At 46.2% G+C, this 27,578-nt stretch overlaps 1 protein-coding gene across 1 annotated transcript; it reads left to right on the plus strand.

Annotated features, from left to right (window-relative positions):
- Positions 1–1,223: 1,223 nt before the first annotated feature.
- On the plus strand, positions 1,224–26,907 carry phf21ab (PHD finger protein 21Ab). The gene is made up of 19 exons (XM_076137738.1): positions 1,224–1,436; positions 4,036–4,075; positions 4,849–4,900; positions 5,288–5,377; positions 8,483–8,515; positions 8,609–8,674; positions 11,148–11,294; positions 11,674–11,910; positions 12,770–12,862; positions 14,023–14,364; positions 15,681–15,791; positions 15,939–15,990; positions 16,090–16,169; positions 17,333–17,393; positions 19,212–19,318; positions 19,726–19,938; positions 20,287–20,362; positions 20,443–20,546; positions 20,737–26,907. The coding sequence occupies exons 3-19, from the start codon at positions 4,859–4,861 to the stop codon at positions 21,658–21,660; spliced, it is 2,778 nt and encodes a 925-aa protein (XP_075993853.1). The 5' UTR covers positions 1,224–1,436; positions 4,036–4,075; positions 4,849–4,858; the 3' UTR covers positions 21,661–26,907.
- The last annotated feature ends 671 nt before the right edge of the window (positions 26,908–27,578 follow it).

Below are 27,578 nucleotides of genomic sequence, written 5' to 3' on the forward strand. Positions count from 1 at the left end.
GACCAGGTGTGTGGACCTTTGGATCCCTGGTGCCATTACATCAACAGTGTAAAGACAGAAGTTCTGCACACAGGAGGTATGCAGTTATACGTATCTCCTGGATTCCCAACTGGAACTATTATGACATAATAACACCTTGACACATCTATTTTCTTTGGGTACTGGTTTTCCTTCTGACCACCCTCTGTGTACAGTACATTACATTGGGAACCGGCAACCCTCCGGTTCCCAAGCGGAAGCTCTACCCACTGAGCCACTGCCTCCCTACATCTGCACAACATTCTATCAGCTACTTTACTCTAAAAATAGATATTTCCTGGTAAAACGTCATAGGAAAACATTTTAAGAGGAAAGGGTGCAGACGTTTGCGTCCAGCTACATGTACAATTTTATACAGAGAAGCTTTTAGAGGCTTTAAAGGCATAAATAGCACAGGGATCCATAAGGCTCCATTCAAAGGCCTACAGACCGGGTGAAGAAACTCCATTTATCCACAGAATGATACAACTTATTAAAAAACAATGTCAGTGACCTACTTCATACATATCAACAAAACCGGATTATTCTGCAGATAGACTCAAAAGGGAAACAGTTATTTCAACTTAGTGCTGTCGTTGTTCTCTGACATTTTCCAGTTTTTATTTCTTGTCCTCAAACTGCGGCCACAGAGGCGGTAAGGAGCCAGATGAAGGCCGGGCCGCCGCCACCTGTCCTCCACCAGGCCGAAGCAACAGCCCGGCGGCTCCCTGACGAGCCGAACATGGAGCCTGAGCACCGGGCCGCACGCACACACTCAGCGTAGAGCTAGCACAACACAACAAACTGCTCCATCTCTCCTCATGTGTATGCATTCGTGTGTGTATGTGTGTGTGTATGTGTGTGTGTATGTGAGTGTGTACGTGTGTGCGCTGACTTTCTCTCCATAGAGTTTCACTGAGTTTACATCCGGGTTTTTTCCCTAGGCAATGGGAGTCGCAGCACCACCGTTCCTTAGGCAAAGTGAAATAAATTCGCCGCACCGACACAAAAAGTAGTCCGCTTTTCGAACACATTTTCTTTTCACCCCGCGACGCAGATTGACTCGATTTAACGAACTTTATCCACTGCGGGTGAAAATATCAAACGGTTTAGCGCGGGGAAACAAGCGTTAGCGGGGCGTGGAAGTAGTTTTTGTCCCCCTTCTTCCAGCTCCCGGGCGCAGGGATCTGTGCTGTGCTGAGGCTGAGCTGAATGAGATTGAAGAAGAGTTCTTCTTGTTTTGTAGCTTCAGTTTCTCTGTTTTTTACCCAAATTTACTAAAACTAAATATAAAATACAGCAACAAAATAAAGCTCCGCGGGGAGGACTGAGCAGGACTATTTATGTGCTGTTATTCCATCGTGGATCGGCTTCTTATAGATATATATTTAATTAATCTAGAGGAGGACTGCTGCTGAGTAAGTGCACATTGGGCTTTTTAATTTCATAACTTTAATTTTCTCTCTTGTCAAACTTTACCTGTCTTCCTCTCTCTGCCTGTATCCGTGTGTTTTGTGCTGTTGGCGGCCGGGTGTGTGAGCTGGCAGGCGGCTCTGCGCTCCGTCTGCCTGTATCTCTGTGTTTCTCTGTGTTTAGCTGCTGTGTTTCTTATTCTAGGAGTTGATATTCTGGAGGACAAGGGGCCGAGATAACTTAGACCCACCGACGCCTGCTCGGTGTCACAATTCAGAAAGATGGCGTCTTTTGGGACTACTCCTCATCCAATTTCTTTATTTGCCTTTCCTTTCCCCTTCCCCGCCGCCGCCAGCCTCGTTCTTATTTATCTTTGATGTGAAGTTATCAGCGTGGCTGTAGCGTTAGCCAGTGCGGCTAACAGGAGGGCTAGCATTAGCCGCTAGCTAACATGATCCACTTGTTCTCTCCGTAACATTTCTCTCCTGCCTGAGTAATGTCGGACACTCGGGGTCGGTTTGGGTGATTGTGCCCTCAGTGAAAACACTCAGCACCCCGGTAATCCCCCTCCGGCGGGGCGTTTATCTGCGCGGTGAGGATTTAACGAGGCACACCGATGAATTTATTTGGGGGCTCGCACATCCCGACGGCCATGGCGCTTTAATAAGGAGGTTATAAAACATTTATTTCAAGCGCCGAAACAAAAACACTTTTCAGCGTTTGAAGTCCCGCAGCAGAGGAGAAGCACTCCTGGCTCTCATCTTGAAAACCTCCATTTTAGCTCCGTTTCTCGCTTTTCCTGGCCCTCTGCAGCGGCATGTGATGCTGCTGCTGAGGGAAGTTTATCCACACAACTTCGTGTCCCACCCTGGGAGCAATTACTCCAATTAACTGGCACCATGTACACACACACACACCGGCGAGCCTCCGCTACACAACACAACACAACCCACTCACACACAGACACACAGAGGGTCTGTGGTCCCTGTGTGGGAACATGTGGATCTGTTTATGAAGCATAGTCTCAGCCACAGAGTTTGTCACAGAGGTCAGAAGATCACAATGTAACAATAATAGAATAGACCCTGGCTGGAGTTTACATGCTTCCTCATTACTGATGCTCCATGTGTGTGTGTGTAAGAGAATGTGTGTGTGCAGGGCCTTCAGGTCAGCCTGAGGTCAGAGAGAAGATGCAGCTGTGAGCAGAGTGTTGGTGAGGACAAACATCTGAGAGGATGGAGGGGAATCTAATGGAAGTGCCGTATGCAAAGTCAGACATGTATTCAAATGTTTACTTTAGTTAAGCAAAAGAAGTGCAAACAGCTGTGTGTCGGTATTAAAGTGCTCATTCTGACTAACTGACCAAACGGAGCACTTCAGAGGCTTATTGTGTCTCAGTGTTGCTCTGGTTGGATGTGGGTCAACAACTTCATACTTTCATTTCTTGTAAACATCAACGTAGTCAAAGTTGAATTGTACTCAAGTATAAAAAGTAGTAATTGGTGATGTATTTGAGTAGAAACAGTACTTTGTCAGCTGTAGGTGGACAGATGGAGCTCTAGTGTTTCTGTTTGGTTGTTTTAAAGCTCCACATTTTATGATCTCTAATCACCTGCTGGTCAAATCTTCATCTGCAGTGAAGCGTGTTGATACAGTCAACAAGGCAAGTGTAGTTGAGTAAGTATTGTTTTGGTCCTATAGGTACGGATGTGTTAGGATAAGCAGCATGTGGGGTAGAGAGAGAGAGAGAGAATCTAAGCGGCCCTTTCCAGTGGCGAGTCGTCTGCTAACTGGGTCAAACTACTCACAGACTGTTTAGTTCTCCAGACGGTGGCAGCGGAGCAGATTTTCTGATCTTAATTGTCTGGAAGTCAATTTAAAAAATGCAAAATAACCAATAACAGCTGTCAAGATCACAATAGGTGAGTAAAAAGTACAGTGTTGTCATTTAAACGTCTTTGAATTAAAGTCTCAAATCTCAGGACATCTGACAACTCAACGTGTCGTTACTCCAATTGTGCTCAAGCCTCACAATTATGACTCATTTCATTGTCTTAAACGTTCTGTCGCTGCTGCCCACCTCTGGATCTGCAGCCTGTGAGAGTGTGAGCCTGTCAGGTTGACGTGGCCTCCGCCTGAAGCCTCCACCTGAAGCCTCCACTGTTCCTCCTGTCTCACCTTTGTTGTTGTTAGTGGGAGAATCAGCAGTGTATGTTGAGTCATGGAAGGAAACTACTAAGTTAGTTAGTGGGTAATGAAACTTGTCTTTTGGTAGTTAGATCATGGAGCATCAGTCTGTGGAGAAAGAAAACAAATACTAAGAATCGATACAATAGCAACAAAGCGTGTGGCTTGGTGGAAGCCTGCAGGTCTGATTGAATGTAAAGAAACAAATCTTTATTATTCTCATCTCTCAGCTTCTCTCTCTCTCTCTCTCTCTCTCTCTCTCTCTCTCTCTCTCTCTCTCTCTCTCTCTCTCTCTCTCTGTCGGCTCGCTCTGCTGGCTTTGTGTGACTTTTTGAGCGTAGACGAGGTTTTGCTGTGAGGTGTTTGCAGCAGACTGAGGTTATAACAGACATATGGTGTGTTTGTCATGCTTTGCAGGGCAGCACAGAGGGGTGGAGTCCAGTCCCACGGCCAGGTGGTGAGTCCTGCTAGCATCAGATCACTCCCAGTAAAGTTGGATGGAACCTGGTTTTGTAGAATAATGAAAGACGGCTGTACTCTGATGTGGTACAATAATATTAGTTTAAAATAATCACGAGTTGGAGAAGCTACGTGTGAAATGTGTTGAAGTAGAAATAATCAGGTTAATTTACATCTAACCTGATTCATTATAAGAGCAGTTAGAGTTTAATAACAATGGTTCATAGAAATCTTTAATTTAACCATGAAATTCTATTACATTTAACCTATTTAAGGTTAATAATACAGAGGAGGTTCATCTAACCTGTCGTTAACCTTTCATAGTTAATAATGGACTTTAAATGAGTGTAAATGTTAGTAATGTAACCTGAAACAAGTGTGATGATAAGAGTAATAATAATATCTATAATGTCTCCTTCTCCCTCATGACTTGACTCATAGTTACCATAGTTACCAGAGATCATATTTATTATTATTGTTATACAAGTAAAGTTGTGTTTAATCAGCCTTAAGTAAAGTTGAAGTTCTGGTTTTGAGTCATCAGGTGTGTGAACATGACGTTTAGATGAGTCATCATTAAATCCAGCTTTGTAATAGTTTCTATCTGGACTTAGTGAAGTTAACTTGTACTTGTTTGATAGTAATGTATGAGTAAGATCCTTGATGTTAACGTCTAACCTGTTGTTTACATACTAAAGTGTGTGTGTGTGTGTGTGAGCTTTAGGAGGAGAGGTGTGTGATGTAACATGTTGTGCTTTGTTTTGTTTCCAGCAGCACTTTAATGCTTCAGTTGGATGGTTTTCCCACTGGAGACGGTGTTAAGGTAAAGTCTGAACTATGTTGTCTTCATGATATGACATCACATTGTGTATGACCTTTGCTGTGTATTTGTTATTGAGAAGAGTGGCATGTATATGTGTGTGCATCCATAAAGGGAGGAAAGTGATCCAGGGCCACACTGTGATGTAGGTTTGACCTCATTTGACCTTGACGGGAAAGTATTGTGGTCAGCATCACGCAGGAAGTCCTTATATGGTTGTAGGGTTGTAGACACAGGTTTTACACTGTGTTGCCATGACAACAGCCATGATCCCAGTCCGTTACGGCTAATTTCTGTCGAACTGGGTGTTTAGACCTTTCTCCTCTCCCTGTGTGTGTGTATCTGTGTGTGTGTTTGTGTGCATGTGTGCGTGTGTGTGTGTGTGCCCAGGCTGATCGATCGGCTGGCAGACTGACTGGATCCATGATGGAATTACAGACGTTACAGGAGGCCCTGAAGGTGGAGATCCAGATCCATCAGGTACGCTCTGCTTCCTGGAGTAATGGAGGAAACTTTGTGTAGTTGTCAGTGTGACTTCTTTGTTGTTATGTCGCCGTCTCACACGGAGCAGATGTCAACCGAGGAGCACTTAAACGTTGACATACTTACAGATCCAACGCACAGCTGCAAGATCCCAAATTTGATTTCATCTTTAAACGGCGCTCAGTTCCGCTGATTTGCTCTTTGTGTTTGGTAAATAACACACAGCTTACTGACATGTCGTCTATTTTATCTGTCACTTTGACCTCATTTACTGTAAACTACAGTACACATTTTTCGCTGGGCTGTTCTGCTTTAGAAGTTCTGTCTGTTTTTCATGTTAAATCTGATATGATGTTTATATCAGAGGACAGAGTCTGAAGTTGTTGACCGGAAAAGCTTTCACTTTCTGTTTTCAACCCTCTTCAAACTGAGCTGGTCTAGTCCTGGAAAGCTCTTTACATCTCATACTTTGTATAATAATGTATAATATGTGATGAAATAGCCCCTAACGTTCGGAGAAATGTCAGGAAATGTGAAGTAATATCAATAATATCATGTCAAACCTGAGAGGTGAAAAGCATGAAGTAGTTTGTGTTCCCTGGCTCTCTGGTGTCTCCTCAGCGGCCGTTGCTATGAGACGTTGCCTTGGAACTCCTCGCATAATTTTTGGATTTTGCTAACATCTGCTTGACTCGAGCGAGCTGGCAGCGAGTCGCTCAAGTCGTCCTCGCAGTGCAGAAAATGGTGGCTGGGTTTATCTGCTGCGGAGCAGCAGTTGAGGATGTGCAGGGTTTGTTGATTTTACAAGTTTGTGATTCTTTGTGGAGCTTGCGGCCCAGACTGAACGTGCAGAACAGTTTTGGTGTCGCGGGAAGTTTGAAGAAGATGGCGAATTAGTGTCCAATCTGTGCGTTTAGGACTTTGTTGTGTGGTTGTGTTTGAGCCGGCCACTAACAGGGAATGAAGTCGTCGTGTGCATGCACAGAAGGCAAACCTCCCCCATGGCTGAACGTGTGTGTGTGTCGTGCTGTAACACCACTAACTATGAATACATACTGGTAGAGTTTAGCAGATATTAAAGCCACTCACGCCCCTTCTAAACCACCCGGACCTGTCAGCACTCGTCCACGGCCCAAAGGCTCACACCTGAAACATTCTTGCAACATTTGGAGTTAGCCTGCCAACAGCTACCAACACACAAACACAAGAGGAAAACATCAGCTTAGCAAAAGCAGTTCAGATCTATACAGAGTTTCATCTTTAAGCTCACATTATTCTGTAGATGAATCAGCAGGGAATGATTCTCCTGGATCTTGACAGGATCTAAATGAAGCTCTGTCTCGAGCTGCATCCCCTCCCTCTCTGCTGCCATCTAGTGATAACCCCTGTAAAAGCAGGAGTAGCAGTCTGAATGGTTGTCTACAACCTAGATGTCATGTTTGACTGAATAAGATGAAGGCTTCGATCAAACTATAATCCTCCAAACACAAATAAACAAGCAAAAGCATGAAATCTTTGGTGGTAGAAATAAATCTGTATTAACCAAAGCTCTTACATTTCCTTTCCTGCCTGCTCTGTGCTCTGAATCTCCAGTCCTCCCTCTGCTTCCGGTCCTCAGTAAAGGACTTTTTGGTGTCTGAATAAGTGTGAGAGTTGTGAGAGTCTGTTTATGAGGGTTAGTTTGTTACAAGGCTGATCGGTAAACATGGTTAGATTAGACAAAATATGAGATAATATAGTTTAACTTGGTGATTTTGTGTAGTTACTCTAGTTACTTTAGGTTTAAGAGTTTAAGGGCTGAGTCTGTTTAGGTCTTGTGGTTAAATCCAGAGTGATTGAATACAAATCAGAGTAAAGTCTGTATGTGAGGAGGAAGAGTCGGCTGTGAACGCGATGGTAGCTCTGCTGCTGTGGAGCCGTGCAGACATCAGGGTGTGTGTGTGTGTGTGTGTGTGTGTGTGTGTGTTTCATCTAATCTACCCAGTGTTTCAACGGGCTGGAACCTCCAACACCCCATCAGCCGCTCTGGGCACTCAGGTACATCAGTAACTCTGTTAGTAACCGCTGAGTGCCACGGCCGGCTGCTGGATTGTTGTGTGAGATCTCTAATTGTCAGGATGTTGATGTGTATTTGCTGTGGATGGTGGACGCTGGACAGAAACTAATCAGGTAAACTGTGTTGAAGATGTGCGTGCTGCTATGGCAGAGCGCCTGCGTTCAGCCCCGTCTGCCAGAGCAAAGCGGGACCACCTCTGCGGGAATGTGCCTCCACTTCCCCCTTTCACACAGAACAAAGCTTCCAAAGCTGCAACAACCGCTGCTCAGCTTCACTCATAATCTTTGACCGTCCCTTTGATTTGATTGCGTTTGATCCGCGCCGCCGCTTTCTTAAGTTTTACACGGTGTTGCTCCTGGTTGCGTGTCTGAACTCCTCCCCGTGTTGGGAGCCACGCCGTGCGGCCTTACGTTCTCTCAGAGAAACCTGTGAGCTCTGCCGTCGCCACAAACCTGCCTGTAGTCTGCAAACATGGAAATGTTTCAACCTAATCCTTCCCCGTTTGACCCTAAGCCTTCTTTGTTATTACACTATGTTTTCATGTTTATCTCTTTGTGCATTAGTCTAGCTGCTCTCCATGCTTAATCTTTTGCTAAATCAATTTCTAAGCCCGTGTTATGCTGTAATTCAGTGTTCTGTCAGTTATGCTCAGCAATGTGAGTTGTATCTTGGTATGAAAAGTTCTATCTATCTATATCTATTCTACCGGGAGTGTCACTACTGTCTGAGCGCGGCGTTCTGCTTCACACACTAGCGTCCCAGTGTGCAGGAACGTCTCCTGACCACAGTGTGTGGTCTCTTTCCTCGTCCTTCCCTCTGGCCAGCACACAACTTACATATATATAATATATATATATAAGTCTAAAATGCTTTCAGTAGCATGCCTTATAGTTTCATAATCCATTTATTCAGTTAGATTTAAATAAATATGTTAAATATGTTTTGCATCCTGAACAAGTGCAGTCATCCTGTTGTAGTTCGCCCTGGTGGCCAGCAGGTGTCAGTGTGGTTTGCCTTTGTCTGACTTTCCTACCTTGTTTTTGCAGAAACTGGTTGCCCAGATGAAGCAGGACCCTCAGGTGAGTGAAGGAAGACGTCAGATACTTTAACATCACTCTGCTTTGATACTTTAAACCTGAGTGACATTTTTTCCTCCTGATTTATTTCTCCAGAATGCAGATCTGAAGAAGCAGCTCCATGAACTTCAAGCAAAGATCACAGCGCTCAGCGAGAAGCAGGTACGTTATCTCAACTCACACACGCACATGCACACACGCACGCACGCACGCACACACACACACACACACACACACACACACACACACACACACACACACACACACACACACACACACACACCTCCTTTATTTCCCTTTTGATTTTCTCACTCTTTTCTTTTAGTCTTTTGTTGACTCTTATTTTTATCACTTATCCTATTTCTGTCCCGTCTCTGCACATGTTACATTTCTTGATTTAATTCTTGTTAGGCACTTTGTAACTCTGCTGTTTGGAGGTAACGGCAGAGAAAATGCTGACGATGGTCATCATGAGAAGTAGCTGTGGTAGCAGAAGATGTATTAGAAGCAGCGTTTCCAGGGGACACGCTGTTATTTTCATCTTCATATTGTAATGTCCCGTATTAGCTGCTTGTTTTGAACCTTGTCGAAGTGTCAAACCTGAGTTGAATCCTACAGAGATGCATCCATGGGTTCAGAGACATAGATGGTAGGAACCAGAGAGCTTCATTTTGATGCTTGTGCTTCTGTTTACTGTCCAATTCACAAACTGTGCCAAAGCTGAAGCAGGTTTAGGGTTTGAAGGCCTCGCACAGGCAGAGAGGTTGTAAAAATGTTAACGACGCCTCAGAGGGCAGAGACGCGTTCCAACTGGCCACATACCTGCAGACGCACCGCAGGAGGGAAGAGCTCCTATCTGACTCTCATTTTGATTTTTACTCTCAGATAGAAAATGAACACTGACTTCTTAGAACGGGGACAATCAAGCCCTTAATCTGACCCGGGTGTAAATGTAATGTAAACAGTAGATCTGCAGTGTGAGACTGGGGGACTGGGGGACCCGACCACATCCAGACTTTAAGTAAGTTAAAGTCATTCAGTTCAAACTGTGTGTGGGTAAATTTGGTTTGCAGCAGGATCTCAGAATAAACTGCTAACACATTTATATAAGCAGAAAGCAGCTGATGAGAGAGTCAGCAGCTCAGTGGTGTTTAATAAAGAGTCACTGTGTGTTTCTCAGCGTGTGAGTCTGCAGCAGCACTGAGATGTGACGGGATTCCATGTTCACATTATTAAACTGCACACTGGAGGTCAACCTGCTCTCAAACACACCAGCTTCACTCTGCAGGACTCTTTAGGACACTAGGTCACTGCATTACACTGCTGCTTGAGAATCAAGTGTTGCTAGGCAACAGATAGGCTTTGTCTTCTCATTCTGAATTCATACACAAGTGCCAGCTTTGTGTGTGTGTGTGTGTGTGTGTGTGTGTGTGTGTGTGTGTGTGTGTGTGTGTGTGTGTGTGTGTGTGTGTGTGTGTGTGTGTGTGTGTGTGTGTGTGTGTGTGTGTGTGTGTGTGTGTGTGTGTGTGTGTGTGTGTGTGTGTGTGTGTGTGTGTGGCTTTTGGATCTGCACTACAGAACTACATTACGTTTGTACCCTGGCAGAGTGTGTGTGAGGTTTTTTAAGCCCTATGGCAGCATTGTTTGTACTCCATGCTAACGTTTTGGAGCAAACTGGTTTCTCTCCCAGTCTGAGTGAATGGGACTCACCGGGCCGACATAACGAGGCTCTCACACTCCAGCAAATCACTTTTTCTACAAACGACTTTATTGATTTAAACAAGTGATGAGGTTTTTGCTCTCAGCACCGTTTGCTGTTGCAGCTGTAATGTTGCACCGATGCTCTGCGTTGAGTTGCCAGTGTCCCCGACCATGCAGAGCCACCAGCTGCACAGAAAGAGAGAGAGAAAGAGAGAGAGAGAGAGAGAGTCACTCCCTGCTTCTACTGCGGGAACATGCACACACACCAGCTCAGTTTGACAGGGAGCTGCAGAAGTCCAACCTGTTGGCTCAAAACTGTCGGAACGATTAGGATGAAGTCCAAACAGTGAGGAAATAAGTTTGGTTATTATTTTTTTTTGTTATTAAATCCAAACCTATCCAAACGTAGCTGCAACAGTTATTGATTCCTGTCAGTGCTGAGCCTGACAGTGCTGAGCCTTTACAAAGAGTCTGTGAGTCTTTCCTGCAGTGGCTTTGCTGTCAGGAGCGCGGGGGAGCTTCCTCTCTCACTTATTCTTTGGCCATTAAAAAAGCCTGATGCAGCAGCTGGAAGAACACTGAGCCACCATGGAAACCTTCACAATTACTGCTTAAGTGCTGCGGTGGGGGGATGGAGTCATGTAGTAACACGACGGACTGTGATCACTGCAGCAGCACAGAGAGCTGCTTCACTCTGACTCTATGGAGACACACACACAAAGGGCCAGGAATGAGAAGGAAGGCAATTTTATCAAATGTGATTATGTCCAAACTTGGTAACTGAAGGAGTTTTCTGTATGTTGTTATTTGTTTTTGTTTTTTTATTTATCTTCACTTACCAGAATGAAAAGCCTCTAAAAGTAAGTTAGATATATATGTTATCTAATATGTTCACTGATCCTCTCCTCTCCTCTCCTCTCCTCTCCTCTTTTAGAAAAAGGTGGTGGAGCAGCTCAGGAAGGAGCTTTTGGTGAAGCAGGAGCCAGAGGCCAAGCTGCAGGTCCAGGCTCCTCCAGTAGGAGGCGACATAAAGCCGGCCAACCTGCTGCAGAGCCAGCCGATACCTGGAGGACTGCAGCAGGTAGTAAACACACACACACACACACACACACACTGACACACTGCTGCTCTGAGCACGCAGCACATTCTCCTGCAGTGATGTAATTACTTCAGGGTTGCCAAGACTGAATCTATTTCTTCTCATCTAATGACGGTTGAATAAAGTTAATCAACATAAGAGGCCTGGTAATGATGATTACGGTGGTGTTTGCAAATGTGTAATTGTTTGTGAACGCTTGGTTTCATTTTAGCTCAAAGCTCAAAAAGGCGAGTTACAAAATGTGGCCTGTTGATTGAGTCTGACAATGAGTCTGAGTCTGACTCTGAGTCTGAGTCAGAGTAAAGTTCCCTGCTGTAACTCGTGCCTCTGCTTTGTTTTGGGTGAATTTTGCCCTGAGCAGACGCTGACAGTCACGCCTGTCCTCACCACTAAGACTCTACCTCTGGTGCTGAAAGCTGCCGCCACGCCCACTCTGCCCGGCTCAGTCCTGCCACAACGCCCACCCACTGTTGCTATGGTTACCACCGCTATCACCAAACCGGACGCGCAGAACGCCCCCATCAACCTCCAGGTGGCCAGCAAGCTGACCAATCAGAGCATGGAGCCTGTGCGACTGGTGTCCAAGAACGCCATGGTGGTAAGACCCTTCGTCCCCCGTCACTGCCCAGTCATCTGTCATTGTCTTCCTCTAGTTTGATTACAAAACATGTCTTGTCATCTATAGAGCTGAGCAGAGTTATGGACTTTAGATTGTTATGAACTGTCCGCAAACCCGTCCCAGTGTAACAGCCTGAAGGGGGTTTGAGGACAGGAAGATGTTTCTCTGTTCTAATGGAATGTTCTAGACAGGTTGTGGTGGGAGTGGTGGCCTTTTAGCAGCCAAACAGACAGGACCAGTAACGGTCCTGGAACCAGCTGAACCATCCCTAATCCAGAGGGCCCAGTTAAGCTCACATAGCCACACATGTGTAACACAACAGAGAGATATGAACCCCTGTGGAGTAGCAACAAGATGACATTAGGATAAACTAGCAACATGAGGTAGCAAATGACTCAGCCTGTGTAAAAAGCATTGCCTAGTTTGAAAATAATGTAAAGAACAGATAATTCATGGGACTTCCAGGTTTCTCTGCTCTGGACGAGGTTGCTAGAAACAACTATCAGCTGTGATACAGTTGGATGTATGTTAAGTTTTCAGTCTCAGTTTGTTCCAGATGATAACAGTATGCAGTTCTGGTAAAAGTGGTTTAAATGGTTAAAACACAAGCATATACGTGTGTGTTAGAGTCAAAAACATGGGAAAGCTTCACGATGAGGCTTCAGATGAAACGCCCAGATCCCATCCAGGCCTGGGTTGTTGTCGCTCGTGTGTGTGGCTGTGTGAGTTTACCTGCCCAGTGCAGCTGTTAGAACAAGACAAGTAACCTTTTCTGTCCATACTGGAGATGTGACCCAGCAGCAGTACAGACCCACAATCTGCTGTGGTTTTGTCCCAGGTGCAGGCCACCACCACCACCGCCCAGCCAATCAAAGTTCCTCAGTTTGTCCCTCCTCCTAGACTGACGCCTCGACCCACCTTTCAGCCACAGGTGCGTCCCTGTAAGACCCCGCCTCCAAACCCTAATCCCCACCAATCAGTGTGTGTGGCCCGCGTGAGGCGACTCGCTCACTCTCCAGCAGAGGGCAGCGGTGCACCAAAGCAAACACTCATGCCTTGCTCCATGGCACTAAAACATTGTTTGCTCTGTGCTGCCTCTACTCATCTCTTCTCCTCTCCTTGTGCTTTTCTTAATTTTCCAACTGACCCGTGAAGTGTACCTGAAGGTCTCCTGCCTGTGTGTGTGTGTGTGTGTGTGTGTGTGTGTGTGTGTGTGTGTGTGTGTGTGTGTGTGTGTGTGTGTGTGTGTGTGTGTGTGTGTGTGTGTGTGTGTGTGTGTGTGTGTGTGTGTGTACCTCTATGATGAGAGCTTGTTTTCCTGCAGCTTCTTGGTATTTTGTGTTCCTGGCTGTTGGTGTGTTTTTAACCCTTTAAATGGAACAATAACAGTGATGTTGGCTTGTTTGAGGGGTAACGCCACCAGGAGCTCGGCTCGTCAGCGTTGTAGTCGTATCAGCAGCAGCGTTAGGGGCACCGTGCTCACTGGTAGGGATTCAAACTACTAACTGCAACGATCTCGACTCGGCCTGCATGATTTGTCATTATTATTATTAACACATCATGCATAAACAATTTGAACTGCGATCATTTAGTTGCACGTTGTGTCTCAGTTAAAAGGCCGACTTAGAATTTCAAATGGATAATAGGTTTTTATCAGTCAAATTTTTTCCGTAAGCTCAGCACTTTCAGGACCGTCCCTACCTGTGAGTGACACCAGGCCAGTCTGCATTATGAGGAATAACACAATAACACAACAGGTCTACATCCTCCTCACACGCGCCCACAGGGCAGAGACAGGACCTCAGTTACCTCAGGACGCCGCAGGCACCGCGTCACTGCCATCGTCTCATGAGTTCCTAACTCTATAATATATGTAAATGGTAGCAGGAGCACCAGTCATCATGTTTGTTGTTACACAGCAGCAGCGGTGGTCTTCAGATCAGCTCAGTTATGAGTTGTTGTAGCAGTAAGTGGTCCTGGTCGCAGCAGCAGTGCAGCCGGAGTCAGAGCTCCTCGTTGGCGTTACCCAGCTGAGCGATCAGCATCCAGCGGCTTTGGCGGTTTTCCTCTGATTGGCTTTCCTGTCAACAGGTCAGGCCAAAACCGGCGACACCCACCAATGTCCCCATCGCTCCAGCTCCTCCCCCGCCCATGATGGCGGCCCCCCAGCTGTTGCAGAGGCCCGTGATGCTGGCTACCAAGCTGTCGTCCTCGTTGCCCTCGGCGGCTCCCATTCACCAGGTCCGCATCGTGAACGGACAGCCCTGCAGCAAGACCGGCTCCAGCCCTCTGACGGGTATCGTCATCACCACACCGGTCGCCGCCAACGCCACCCGCCTCGCCAGCCCCGCCCAGACACCCAACCCCTCCCCCATGGCTGCTCCTGCTGCTGCACAGCCAATCCAGATCAGCAGCCTGACCGCTGACCCCAAGGTAAGAGTGTGTGTCTGGATCCTCTCCTTGTTATAGCAGCGGCATCTAGTTGTGTATTAGCGGTGAAGTTAATGTCACCATTTGAAAAAGGAGTGCGTCACTTAACACTCAGCGAGTCCACGAGAGCTCTGAGCGCTGATAACAAGTTCCTTTATGTCGCTGGTATGAACCATCAAGGCGACGTTCTGACACGGGCTAATCAGCTCCTCTGCTCTGCCTCTGTGGAGGAGCGGGGATGACAGCTCTCTAAGTGGAGCCCCCTCCTGCCGTGTCATCATCATTTTTCACAAGGAGCAGGCTGAGTGGTGGAGCTGCATCTCATTTGTGGAGGAAGCGTTGGCAGCCAGCCACATCCTTGGACTGCGTGTGTGTGTTCAGACGAGGCTTTTAAGAGGAACCCTGAGGACCGTCTGAGACAAAAGTCCTTCAGCTCCGGCCATAGAATGAGACTGAGGCGTGTGTCCAGACTGACCTCAGCACAAAGCTCCGTGGTAACTGCAGGTCTTAAGTGATTGGGACGGAAGAGGAGTTAACTCTTACCCACTCATGTTGAGTCTCGATACGATCCATCCCTCACATGAAGTATGCAGCTACATGTGTGACGTCATTTACTCAACAAAGAGTCAGACTGGAAGAGAATCAAAGCAAGCAATAGCAGGTGCTGTGTTGTGTGTGTGTGTGTGTGTCATGTATGTGCTTCACACACACACACACGGTGCAGAGCGAGGAAGGTGCTGCCTCATTAAGCTGGCACTCATCGCTAATCCCACTGAGATCATTCGGTCTGTAGGTGTTAATCCTTCAGATGATCGTATTAAAGCTGAAATCTGTTATGTTCTGCGGCAGTGAAGGGATTAATGTGTGTGTGATTACATGCTGAGATGCTGAGTGGGTCACCAGGCTCCTCAAATAACAAAGAATAAACTTAGTTTGCTGGTCAATCAGAGCTAAACTCCTCATGACTTACAGCGTCGATTTAAAACTCACTGTGTGAAATTAATTCCAGCTTAACTTCACTGAATTCAAACGCTGGAATAAGCAGTAAATTAAATTCTGCTCACATTCTGGCGGAATCAGTTCTCCGGGCCTTTGGGATTTGAAAGGCCCGAGTGTTTGTGTCAGAGATGAAATGAAAAGACTGCGTGTGAACAAAGGGGCTGAGAGCTGAGAGATCCTCTTCCTCACTCAGCGTGTTCAGATCTTATTAAGTCACAAATCTGTATGACGGACCCTCCACCTTCTCCCGCTCCCACCACCATCATCTCGTCTCATCTTCGCCCCTCGCCCCTCCCTCATCCTCGCCCTCCTCTCAGCAGACTGTTAAACCCGGCGGTGGAGCCGAGCAGAAGGCCGTGGTCAGTCGCCCCGCCTCCTCCACCCCGCCTGTGTCTCCGCCTCCCAGACCTAAAAAAGAGGAGAGCCCAGAGGTATTCACTGCACTCACACACACATGGGGACTGACAGATGTGTGCAGTACATGTGTGTGTATGCGGTACATGTGTGTGTGTATGCAGGTATGTCCATGTATCTTGTGTATGTGTGTGTAACCTGAGCTCGTTCCTTCTTCCTCACAGAAACTCTCCTTCATGATGTCTCTGGGTCTCGTCACACATGAGCACTTGGAGGGTGAGCGATCGTTTCCCCTCATGCAGATCTCAGTTGCGGTGCGACTGTGTGTGTGTGTGTTTTTCCGTATGAATCCATTTCCCTGTGTTTTGACCGCAGAGATCCAGAGCAAGCGGCAGGAGCGAAAGCGCAGAACGACGGCCAACCCGGTGTACAGCGGCGCCGTGTTTGAGCCTGAGGTACGTCTGCGTGTCCAAGAGCTCAACCTCATCAAACACACAACACACAAAGAGCCCTAAGTCACTGCTTCAGCCTCACAGGACCAAATCATTCAAACGGTTTCTACCTCTTATGAAACAAAGCGGGACCCTCAGGCTGCTGAGTCATCGCTCAGCTTTAGTCAGCAATTATTTCCAAACACAACCAGCTTTGAGCTCAGCTAATAATAGCTCTGATTGCTTGGCACTATTTAGAAAAAGAAGGATAAACTCATTTGGATGTGAGGTCTTGGCAGTATAGCCAGTTTTTCACACTTTTAGGTGGAATGAAAGTATTCTTGTTATCAAAACACTCCCACTGGGTTCCAAACTGCATTTCACTCCATTAGCCAACAAGAAGAAGTGAAGGAAAAAGAGCTGAAGTGACGTTTAGATTCAGCAGCGTCCACGTTTAAGGAGAGAATGAGGCGGTGGAGCAAAGAGCCTCAGAGGAAGAGGGCAAGAATCTGTGTAAATAATAATCAGGCCAAGCTGCTCTGCCACAACAAACAAGGCCCAGAAAACCGTGTGTGTGTTTGTGATATTTATAGCACATAATGTTTGATAAGCTGGTAAAAGCAGCTGAAAGCACACCGGTGTCCTGCAATTACACACTTCACACACAGCCCAGACAGCAGGAAGATGGATTCAAAACATGAACCCAGCAGAGTTCAGATGGTTATGGAATAGTTGATGTGTTTTCCATACCTACAAATTATAAAATATTACTAAAGTCTTATCATGATTGTACTTCGAGTTGAGAACTGATGACTGGTAATCCTCTCTTGTATCATCTGTGGGAAACCAGACTGTCAGTGTGTTAACAAGCACTTTAAAGCTTCAATCACACTGCCATCCTTTCTGTCGTGTTCTCACCTTAATACAGTTTAAAGTCAGAGTAGGAGTAGGTGTGTGTTAATCTCCTCAAACAGGATTTAAAGTCTTGTGAACATTTATAACCCTCAGATCTCTGCCTGCTTGCTTTGACAGGGAAAAGCCTGTGATTTGCTCGATACGGCAAATAGTGAAACATTCATTCCCTCATTCGTTTCAACTGAAAAACAACATCAACAACAAAGAAATCTACAGTGAAGCTTTGATGGGAAAACTCATTAACCCTTGTTTCTTTCCCTCTATTGTTCCAGAGGAAGAAGAGTGCCGTGAGTTACCTGAACAGCCCTCTGCACCAGGGAACCAGAAAGAGAGGTCTGTACAAACTCCTGCTCCAGAGGTCAAAGGCCACTGGGGTGCTGAATGGAACAGACTAGAAGCTGGTAGACAGGAAGTAGAAACTTGTAGAGCTGGAGGAACAAGTGAGACTGTGAAGTGTTGCCAGAGTGATGCAGTAGAGATGTGGAGTGTGATGTGTAGTGCAGACAGAAGGAGAGAAGGAGGGGAATGATGCTAAAGCTGCTCAGTACTAATCCACCTCAATGCTCTAAATGTGGTTTTCCTTCCTTTTCCTGCTTGCTGAATCCTGTCGCTTCACTGAGATTTAACGTTTTAACTTTCACTTCCGTACTCTTCTCGTGGGATTCTCGAAAGGCATTCTGGGTAATGTAGGCCAGTAGCCCAGGCAGGCTGAGATCCTGGTCCCACCGATAGGACCCTTCCCTTCCTTTCCCCACCTTAAGGCCAGACTCTGTATTTAGCCTCACCTGTGGTCGTGTCTTAGTTCTCTGCTGTGTCCGGAGCATTTCACACTCATGCAGGCGCTAAGTGAGGCGCTCCACCTTTAACCTCAGGTCACATGCTCTGTCTCAACTCAGACCAAACATGACTAACATCTGTCAGCATTACTGAAGTGCTTCAGAATGGAGGATGGACCTCATCTAACGTCTCACTGAGGACCTCCACAGCTTTAATGTCTAACTAAATACACCCCACAAACTTCCATATAACTGTTTAAAGGAGAAATCTTCTGTATCTCACAGTGTCAGACTTTTTCATATCGATCAGCCTCAGAAAGGAAGTGGAGTTACTCTACAAGAAACTTTGCATTTGTTCATTTTAGCCACTTAAGCTCGCGTGGATCCTGCACCGGGTTTGATCACAAGTTTAAGGGCTTTAAAGTCTAAATGTTCCCTATGAAAACAAAGAGCAGCTCACTGAGGGGACTTACAGGCAGAACCCAGACCGTCCACTAAGTGGCGCTGTGACTCTGGGCCTATTGGAAGAGCTAGTTATTATGTAGTATGTGTCAATGTTGAGCTTTAGTTGACGCACGATTGATGAAGTTGCCCCCGACTCACCTACAAAGAGAAAAATGAGCCCCTCCCCGCCCACATGCACAGAGCCAGACTGCTCAACTCCACCATGATGGAACCATGAAGGCACAGAACACCTGGAGGAAACTCTCTGTGGCCACTAATCTGAGGTGTAGTTATTGAATGTGAAGCTATAACACGGAGGTTTGTTGTTTTCTTGAGTTTGATTCATTTCCCCCTCCTGTTTCTGCCGCTGAATCAATGGCGGGCGGCTCCAGGGGGGGGAAAGGTCGGAGCTCTGTTGAACAAGAAATACACTTACTGTATGTATCCTGGCGGGCTCAAGCAGTTTATGACAAATGTGCAAACAGAATGTTGTGCTGAGTGGAGGAGGTCACAGGTTTGATCCCAACAGCTGCTCCCCTTTAAATCAGTCTGCATGAACGATTCAAAGACAAAATGGAGAGAGAAACGTGTGAGAATGTGGGACTGGTGGGAGGTATGGTAACGTCTGACACACATCCATTCGTCGGCCACTTCACACATACACACACACCGCCGTGAGTTGTACTCGTGTACCCGTGCTTGGCTTTGGCTTGCGTGGAGTCGGACTCCCGCACTAACACTGCTGTCTGTGCTTCTGACTCCTCCTCTTCCTCCTCTTCCTCCTTTACTGCTCCCCTGTCTCATGCTAGCCAACGAAGACTCCCTTTCCAAGGTATGTCATACAGACTGTTGTTTTTTGTTTTTCCCCCCTTCTCCATCTTTCTTTTTTTTCTTTGTTTTCCGTCTTTGTTGTCTGTCTCATTTCACCCAGGTCGCCCACCCAAATACAGCAGCGTCCCGGAGCTGGGCAGCCTCACCCCGACCTCCCCCTCCAGCCCCGTCCATCCCCTCCCCTTGCCCAGCCCCAGCTCTGGGGATGTAAGTAACATGGGGGAGACGGACAAAATCAGAGGGTTGGAACCCCGTCACACACCAGTCCTTATTGGCCCAGTAGCTCTGTCATCTTACACCCCGAGACCTTCCACAAACACATCCATTAGTTTTGTTGTCTGCATTGGATAATCACCACCAGTCATCCATTAACTTTTTTCAGTTTGATTCAGCCTTACAAAGTGAACAGTGTCCTTTTTAGCCCGACGCATCCAGTAATACCTACTAGAACACACTCTCACTTCTCTATGTAAGTGTCTTTATAGAGAGCCGGTTGGTTAAGTGAATTAACACACCATATCATCACACTTCAGGAGAGGGCCAACCATAAACTAAACCTGACTAAACCAGACTAAACTAAACCATGGTGCCCCCCCTGCCTTGCCTCTCCACAGATGATTGGTGGGGCTCAGATGGGCAGGGAAACTGATCGGTCCAATTCTTCCTCACAGGGAGACATCCATGAGGATTTCTGCACTGTGTGCAGACGCAGTGGCCAGTTGCTCATGTGCGACACGTGTTCTCGTGTTTATCACCTGGACTGCCTGGATCCGCCCCTGAAAACCATTCCTAAAGGCATGTGGATCTGTCCAAAATGTCAAGATCAGGTAACCGCAGCAGCCTTACATATGGACTGATCCAGAGACAGGGGGGAAGGGGGTACCGCAGTCCAGAGAAGGTCAGGGCCCGTAGCTGTACAGACTGTAGACTGTAGAAGTACGTCGCTACTGTCCTGAGTATAGGACTGTTCAATCCTTTGTAAGCATACACATGATGCAGTATTGTTTTGTCGTGCTTCTGTCCCATTCATTGTGTCAGTACAGAGTGACATCTCACACCCATCCACTCCATTTGCCTGTCCCTTTTTGGCCTCACCGCAGGGTTGTGGCTGAAGTGTTTTTCCCAGATTTTTCATTGTCCCAGCATCTATGACAACTCCAAGCTTCTCTCCCCAGATCCTAAAAAAAGAAGAAGCCATTCCGTGGCCTGGTACCCTGGCTATTGTTCATTCCTACATTGCCTACAAAGAAGGTGACATCGGCTTCTCCCTCAAACATCTCTATGGCCAAAAGAATGAGTGATGGTTTAACCATTTGTATTCTCTGTCACAGCTAAAGAAGAGGAGAAACTGAAGCTGGTGAAGTGGAGTTCTGAACTAAAAATGGAGCGGGAGCAGCTGGAACAGAGAGTCAAACTGCTCAGTAACTCCATAACGGTAAGATACTGCAGCAACACAGTGACAGTAACAACCCCCCAATGATTTCACTGTCTTATAGTTTCATCACAGTGTTTGGTAATAACAAAGGTCCAAAGGTCAAACAGCATAGCGACTCCAGAGTCAGAGTTTCTAAAATAGCAAACAGTGTCTCGTGTCAGGTCCATTCTTGTTTTCCTCTTTCCCATAGAAATGCATGGAGACCAAAAACAGCATCCTGTCTCGTCAGAAAGACATGCAGCTTTCCCTGGAAAAAGTCAAACACTTGATTCGCCTCATTCAAGCCTTCAATTTCAACCAAGCTCTGACAGAGACAGAGGGCACAAACGTCATTACCAGAGTCCAGGACAGTGGTGAAGGAGCCACCAGCTCTGAACCGGCACCAGAAGCAAACTCTGTGGAGACGGTGAAGGCTGCCGGCTCCTCAGCCAGCGGCAACACTGACGGACCTGCACAACCCGAGGAGCAGGGAGTCGCAGGGAGCAACCCGGCAGCAGCAGCACCACCACCACCACCACCAGGAGCAGCAGCACCACCAGGAGCAGCAGCACCACCAGGAGCAGCAGCACCACCAGGAGCAGACGCAGAAAGCCTGCCTGTCCCAAAAGAGGCGGCCATCATAACAGCAGAAAACAGTCCTGTCAGGGCTGGGCCTGCGGTGGGGCCTGCGGTGGGGCCTGCGGTGGGGCCTGCGGTGGGGCCTGCGGTGGGGCCTGTGGTGGGAGCAGAAGCGGGGCCTGGGGCGGGAGCAGGGGCGGGAGCAGGGGGTCAGACAGGGCCCGAAACACAGGCTGAGGCAGAGCCCAAGGCTGAGACTGAGGAGGCTCCGATGGTTGACATTGCCAGTTCCTCAGTGGCCGCACCTGTTGCCACCACCAACGGCACCACCGAGGCAGCTTGTCCCGACCACAGTCCAACAGGAAACTGCGCCGCCGACATCACCACCAACTCTGAGAACAAGATGGCTGCCGTCAACAGTCCAGAGATGGCGGTGGAGAAGAAACAGGAGGAGATCACCGACAGTGACGGCAGCAACATCAACAACAGCAAAACCTCAGAACCCTCCCAGCATTCTTTGCCAGCTCTTGTCAGTAGTTTGGACAATAAAAAGTAATGCTATGTCTCATGAGTTGCGGGAATTCAAACATATATATTAAAAAAAGACTTTTGCTTGCACCTTAATGGTGCCCTGAAGTTGCCAATCTGTATAAATGTTGTTTGTTTGCATTGTATTGTCAGACTGTGTCAATGGTAGATATACAGCCCAAGTCACATGGCTCTGGGGAGATGTAGGCTCTTCCACCCACACAGCTGGGAAAAGGCTTATGTACCAGTGTCATCATGCCAATTAGTGATAGACGTCAGTGGTGGAAATGCTCAAAGGGAGATTTAATTCATCATCACACCAGTGTGTGCCTGTTACAGTGGCCCCTGTGTTCTCTGTGGGGTGGGGCGACGGGTTCAGATGGGTATGGAGACAACTGAGAACATGAAACCAAACATCTGTTAGAGGTTACTGGTCTAGAAAGTGTTGTTGTGTTAGAGAGCTTACTGGAAGGAGAACCTGTTCCTCCCCTCGTCTTAATCAACGTCATGTGAACGTTCCCGAACAACCCTAAACCTTCAACCAATAATCCAAACTGATGATCCTATTCTTCCCCATTCCAACAATGACCCAAACCACAGGCCCTGTAGATGGCGCTGTTTCCTATGTGTCATTCCAGAAGAAGCAAGATGCTATCAAGCAGACGTGTTAGTGTGCAGCTTCCAGGCGGTTGCTCTGTGGAGACCTAGACCACCATCCGCCCTCGCTGTCATGTACGCGCCACTGGAGATGTAAAACCACCCAGTCCTTTGTGTAGAGTCAACATCATCTTCATCAAGCTGGCTTCAACATTAGCTCCAGTCTCACAGGCGCTGTGATTTGGTAAAGTGAAGAATTTTACCAGAACTTCACTTCTTTGATTTGCAGATCACCACAAACAAACGCATGGAAGCTGCTCATGAAACAAGTTTGCCTGATGGGTGTTTCCTGTTCTGTTAGTAACCCAGGGCCTTCCTCCCAACAACCAATTGTTGAATTCCCAAAGCACGCAATGACCGAAACTTTGTCTTTCAACCATAGCCGTTAAAGCCAACCGAACCCTTACGAACATTCCTCAAAGAACCAAATTCCTTAACTTTCCCGACCCCTCAAGGAACCAACATCTGGAACCTCCTCTGCTACGACAACCGTATCGCCCCCTCCCCTAGTCTAAACCCCTTTCCACACAAAGTCTAACCCACCGTCCTCCGCCATCTTTTCCCCACATACGTCCCTGAGCTCAGGCAGAAAAGAGGCTGGCCCCCCGTGTCCAGCGTAGTCCAGGTACCGAGGGCCGGTGGAACAGGCATAGTAGCCTAACAGATGTTTTCAGTGGTGTCGGTCAAGTGTAGTGATTGAGTTTTCATTCGTGAGTCAAGTGTGTCAACTGTGAGCACTAAATGTGAAAATTGCAATATTGCAATGTCAACACACAAAAACTATATCTGGGCTGTGTTTCTTTTTTATAGGAAAAGATATTCAGGTCTTCCTAGTCTTCAGAAATAAGTGCTTTGTGTTCCTGAACCTGTTGGACTGGCATTATCAACACAAACGGAATCCTCTTTTTGAAGTGGTGATCTTTGCATTATGTACATTTTTGTCGAATCCTGAACTGCCAAAACGACATTGTATCCAAATTCCGCAGGGACGCACGGCGCCGTCTCACTGCGTCGGAAGATCAAAAACATTGGCTCGGAAAAAAAAAGATGCTACCATTTCAGAAATTGGAAAATCCCCAGATAGAGACGGATGAGCTTATTAAACAATAAACACTAAAGGAAGATTTTTTTTTTTCCTTGAAATGGCAGGATTTGTTGTATGCACCTGTTCCTTCAGACGGAGCTCAGAGGGACATACATCAAATCCTGAGATTAAAGCACAAGCTTGCTGCATTACAAAGAAGTGCTGAAGAGCTTTTTGTATGTTAATATGGAATTAAACAGAGTATGCATCTCTTTGTTGTGATGTGACTTAACCCCACATTGCCAATATTTTTCTAGGAGGAAGTATCAACCTCCGTCTTGACATTCTGGCTCATGTCTAGTTCATATCTTCAGAAAGGAATGCCTGGGCTTCTGCCTTACAAACCCCCTCCATCCCCCTCACTTTTCTTTCTGGAGCATGTCTGGGCTGAAATGTGATGCTGTATTTGTTGGCTTGGTGGCTGTCAGTTGGGCTCTGTCTTTGTCTGGTGAGCTGATGATGATGACTTCTGGCTTCCTGTTGGGTGTGGGGCATTAACAAACTCTGATCTGTTCATTCATGAGGCCTCCGGTTTGTGCTGGATTCTGTTTTTTCTGTTTGCTACATGGGAGCACTTTGCTTAAACTTCAGTATCTAGTTTCTCCATTACAGGTATTCACCCCCGAGGCGTTCAGGCTCACACCTTCAACTTTGACATCTTTGATTTCTTACGCATTAATTGTTTGTTATCTCCTAAAAAAAAAAAAAGGTAATTCTAGAGATTGATGGGATAACACAAGAGACAATTCTGATGTGATTAAAAAATAGAATACCCCAGGAGCTGAGGGTAATTTGTCACACATGCATTTTGATGGGCGGAGCTACAAATGTACAGAAGATAACAGAAGGGGTGAATATTTTGTTTGGTGAAAATAAACAAAGCAAGTGTCTCCTTTCATATCATCATATGGATGAATGTGACGAGATCAACATATCTTTCGCCACATTTAGCTTTCTGACACATGTACACACACACACACACCGCCTTCATTTAGAGGCAGGGGGGGTCCCAGAAAAAATGTATTTACAGCAATTTCCTGTAATATTTGATTGATTTTCCTTTTTGGCCACACACACACATTCTGTCCATTTTGTCCCTGAGGAAGAATTGAGCCGTTTGAATGTGGCAGGAAAAGACAAGGCAGAGAAACGGAAACTAAAAGTCTGGCAATTCCTTGTGAACTCCCTTTGTGTGTATTCTGTTGTAGTACTTTGTTGGCTTGTTGGGGTGAATGTTGACATGGTAGTGAAACCAAACCTGATTTCTTTTCTTCACACGTTGACCTGTGTTCACACATGGATAGAGCAGTAGTCACCCCCCCATTTTAACCCCTCAAGTTTCTCTAAAAGAGGCTGACTTTGTGTTCCAGACTAACTGGACCTTCCCCTCTGTACAGTAGGTACCTTGAGTGCCTTTCTTCAAACAGCAGATAATATTTGTCTCTCGACTTGCACTGTGACTTTGTGAACCTTACTGTCCCTCCAGATAATCCCCCCCCCCCCCCCCCCCCCCCCCCCCCCCCCCCAAACCCCACCTTGACCCTCCTCTCGTCTGAACCTAACGGAGCACAACTCCACACCCCGGTCCCTTCACCTCAGGCTGCCAGTAGTCAATGCAAGTTGAATCTCTGTTTCACATTATGCCGTTTAGATTGAACCAGATGGTGTTTTGTTGTTCTATATAGGAGTTGCCTTAAATGTGTTTCCTTTTTCCTTTTTACGTGATAAACATAGGTTTTCTACATTTTCAAAATTCACTGCAGACTCTGGCTAACGTTTAGAGGTTGGTTGATGGAAATCTGCCGCCCGAGTGGTTGTCATGGTCACTAACATGCTCCAATGAGGGGGTTGCTGATCTTGTTTTGGGACGTTGTTCAAGTGTGACAGCCAATTGTTTCACGATGCACTTTTGGTTTGACCAGTATTATTATATCAGAGTATAAAAATAGGATCCGTCAGCGACACCAATCGGTTGTGGATCAAGCTCCAGGCGTTTCACCGTAGGTCAGTTGGGAAGCCGCTAGTTGGACTTTGGAGCATGTTTCTTTTCCCCGAGTGGTTCATCATTCCCTCCGTGCTGTGCTCGTTCTTCTGTTCTGTTTTGGAGGAGGGATGAGTTTGCTAAATCAGGTCACGTGAGCCGCAGCCTGTGTGCATTTAGAATGAACAAACTAACCTGCACCCTGATGGGCAGACTTACACCCAATTAGCAACATCTGTCCACTCAGACTAGTGGAACGCATGCCTTCTTATGCAAATTTTTTATACAAGATTTGTCAAACCTTTTTTAATATGCATTTGCTTTAAGTTTCCTTTTTTTAAAGTTTTTATGTGAAATTCAAGTCACCTTTTTTTCTTTCAACATTCTGGCATCCTGATGCCTAAACGTGTGCAGTTAGGTGTTAAAACAGTGCAGTAGTCATCCATGTTAGTAGAACTGAAGCATTTCTTCCTACAAAATGTTCCAGGAGACTGAGCTGAGGAAGGTTTTGGGCTCCATAGTTAAGATTTGATTTGTATTTGGCTAAAGCACCATGCTGAATGTTGGGACCCCAGCTGATCCGTTTTGGGGGGGGGGGGGGGGGGCCCTCCATCAGTCTTCTGTCAGAACTGTTCCATTGTCCTCTTCTAGAGAAAAGCCCTAGGTTTCTATAGTCAGGCTAAAAGTCACGTATCCAAAGAATACTGCAAATGTGCATTTCTTGTTTGGAAGCCTTTACGTATTTGATGCATATCATTTTGAAATTCATTTCTGCGTCAGCGTCGTGTGCATTCACCAAGCTGGTAAAGGACCATGACCACGTGTTGGCAGCTGAGAGCCGTTCAGTTTGTCCGTATTTGAGAATAGAGGACGTCAAAGTCTTATGCATAAAAATCTTCATCTTCAGTTCCTCCCGTGGTGGAAGCGTCCTGTAAAGTAGATCTTCATCATACTGACTAGAGTCTTTGGGTTTTTTTAGTTCAAATCATCCAAATCATGATTGTGGCCTTCTAGTATTGTTGATACATGACATGAATCTGTTGTAAACGCTCACCATCCATCCATCCCGCCATCCTGTCCGGACCCAACAGTACACCTGAAGCTTCTTACCTCATCCACAGCTAATTCCATTTGGGGGTGTGTTGAGTGCAAAAAAAAAAAAATTAAAAAGTCTTTTTTTATCTTCCATTTGGTGAGATGCATTGTAGCGATATGAATAAAGAAAAAGTTCACCTGGTGTGCTGAAAAATGTGTAAATTGTTAATTACACAATCTGAATATTTGTATAATTGTTTGTATTTTTTCATAATGATTTTGGAAAGGAATGTGTTTATTTTTTTGACTTCTGTTCCAGATGTGTCTTCTGTTGGCCTGACATTGTGACTGGTCTGGTGGGATTCTTACCTCTGTATTGAGCCTCTTCTGTGATGAATTCTTTGTATGCAGTGTTTAGGAAATACTGTAGGGAACCTGGGGAGGAGTTGATATTAGGAGCATTTGATCAATTTGTATTTATTTATTTTATCATTTTGTTAATAAATTGTTAAAAGCGACAGGGTTTCATCTTTGACTTTGCTCTTTGTGTTTAGAGAACGCAGTCAGGTGTGTGCGGCCGCAGGAGCTCCACACACTCCTGTGGGTCCTAATGTGACCTTTGTAGAAGTGCATAAGCGGCGTAAAAAGCCCCACAGGTAGGATGGCGTGTTTGAGTCTCTGTAAAGGAGACGCTTCGGTGCAGATTTGTTCCTAATCCAAATTGTTGATTCAAAGACATTCACTGCAAACATGGTGAGCAAGACAAGAGTATAATATTGATGCAAACCAAACATATAAACAGAACAGGAGTCTGTGCTGCCAGGTTCAAAGGTCACAGAGATGCTGCATGTGCAACTCCGTTAGGCCTCAGATGATTCATTCACCCTGCAGATGAAATAAAGTATGTAAAATGTAAAAAGTATGTGGACACAAACTCTTATACGAGGAACACTTAACATTTATATAACAACCAGTTGTTGTAGCACCAGTCCACTGAGGCCGTTTATATGATTAGCCTGAGGCCGAGTGTTCATGTAGCAGAGTGGCGCAGCGGAAGCGTGCTGGGCCCATAACCCAGAGGTCGATGGATCGAAACCATCCTCTGCTAGGATTTTTCTTTCATTTTGTAACATAAATTGTAACTGGTGTTTTTATCTTGCTAGATAGATTCAATGTGCTTTATTTATTC

This window comes from Genypterus blacodes, unplaced genomic scaffold, assembly GCF_046128005.1.
Source record: "Genypterus blacodes isolate CSIRO-AG114 ecotype Tasmania unplaced genomic scaffold, CSIRO-AGI_Gbla_v1 ptg000015l_1, whole genome shotgun sequence".
NCBI classification, from domain to species: domain Eukaryota; kingdom Metazoa; phylum Chordata; class Actinopteri; order Ophidiiformes; family Ophidiidae; genus Genypterus; species Genypterus blacodes.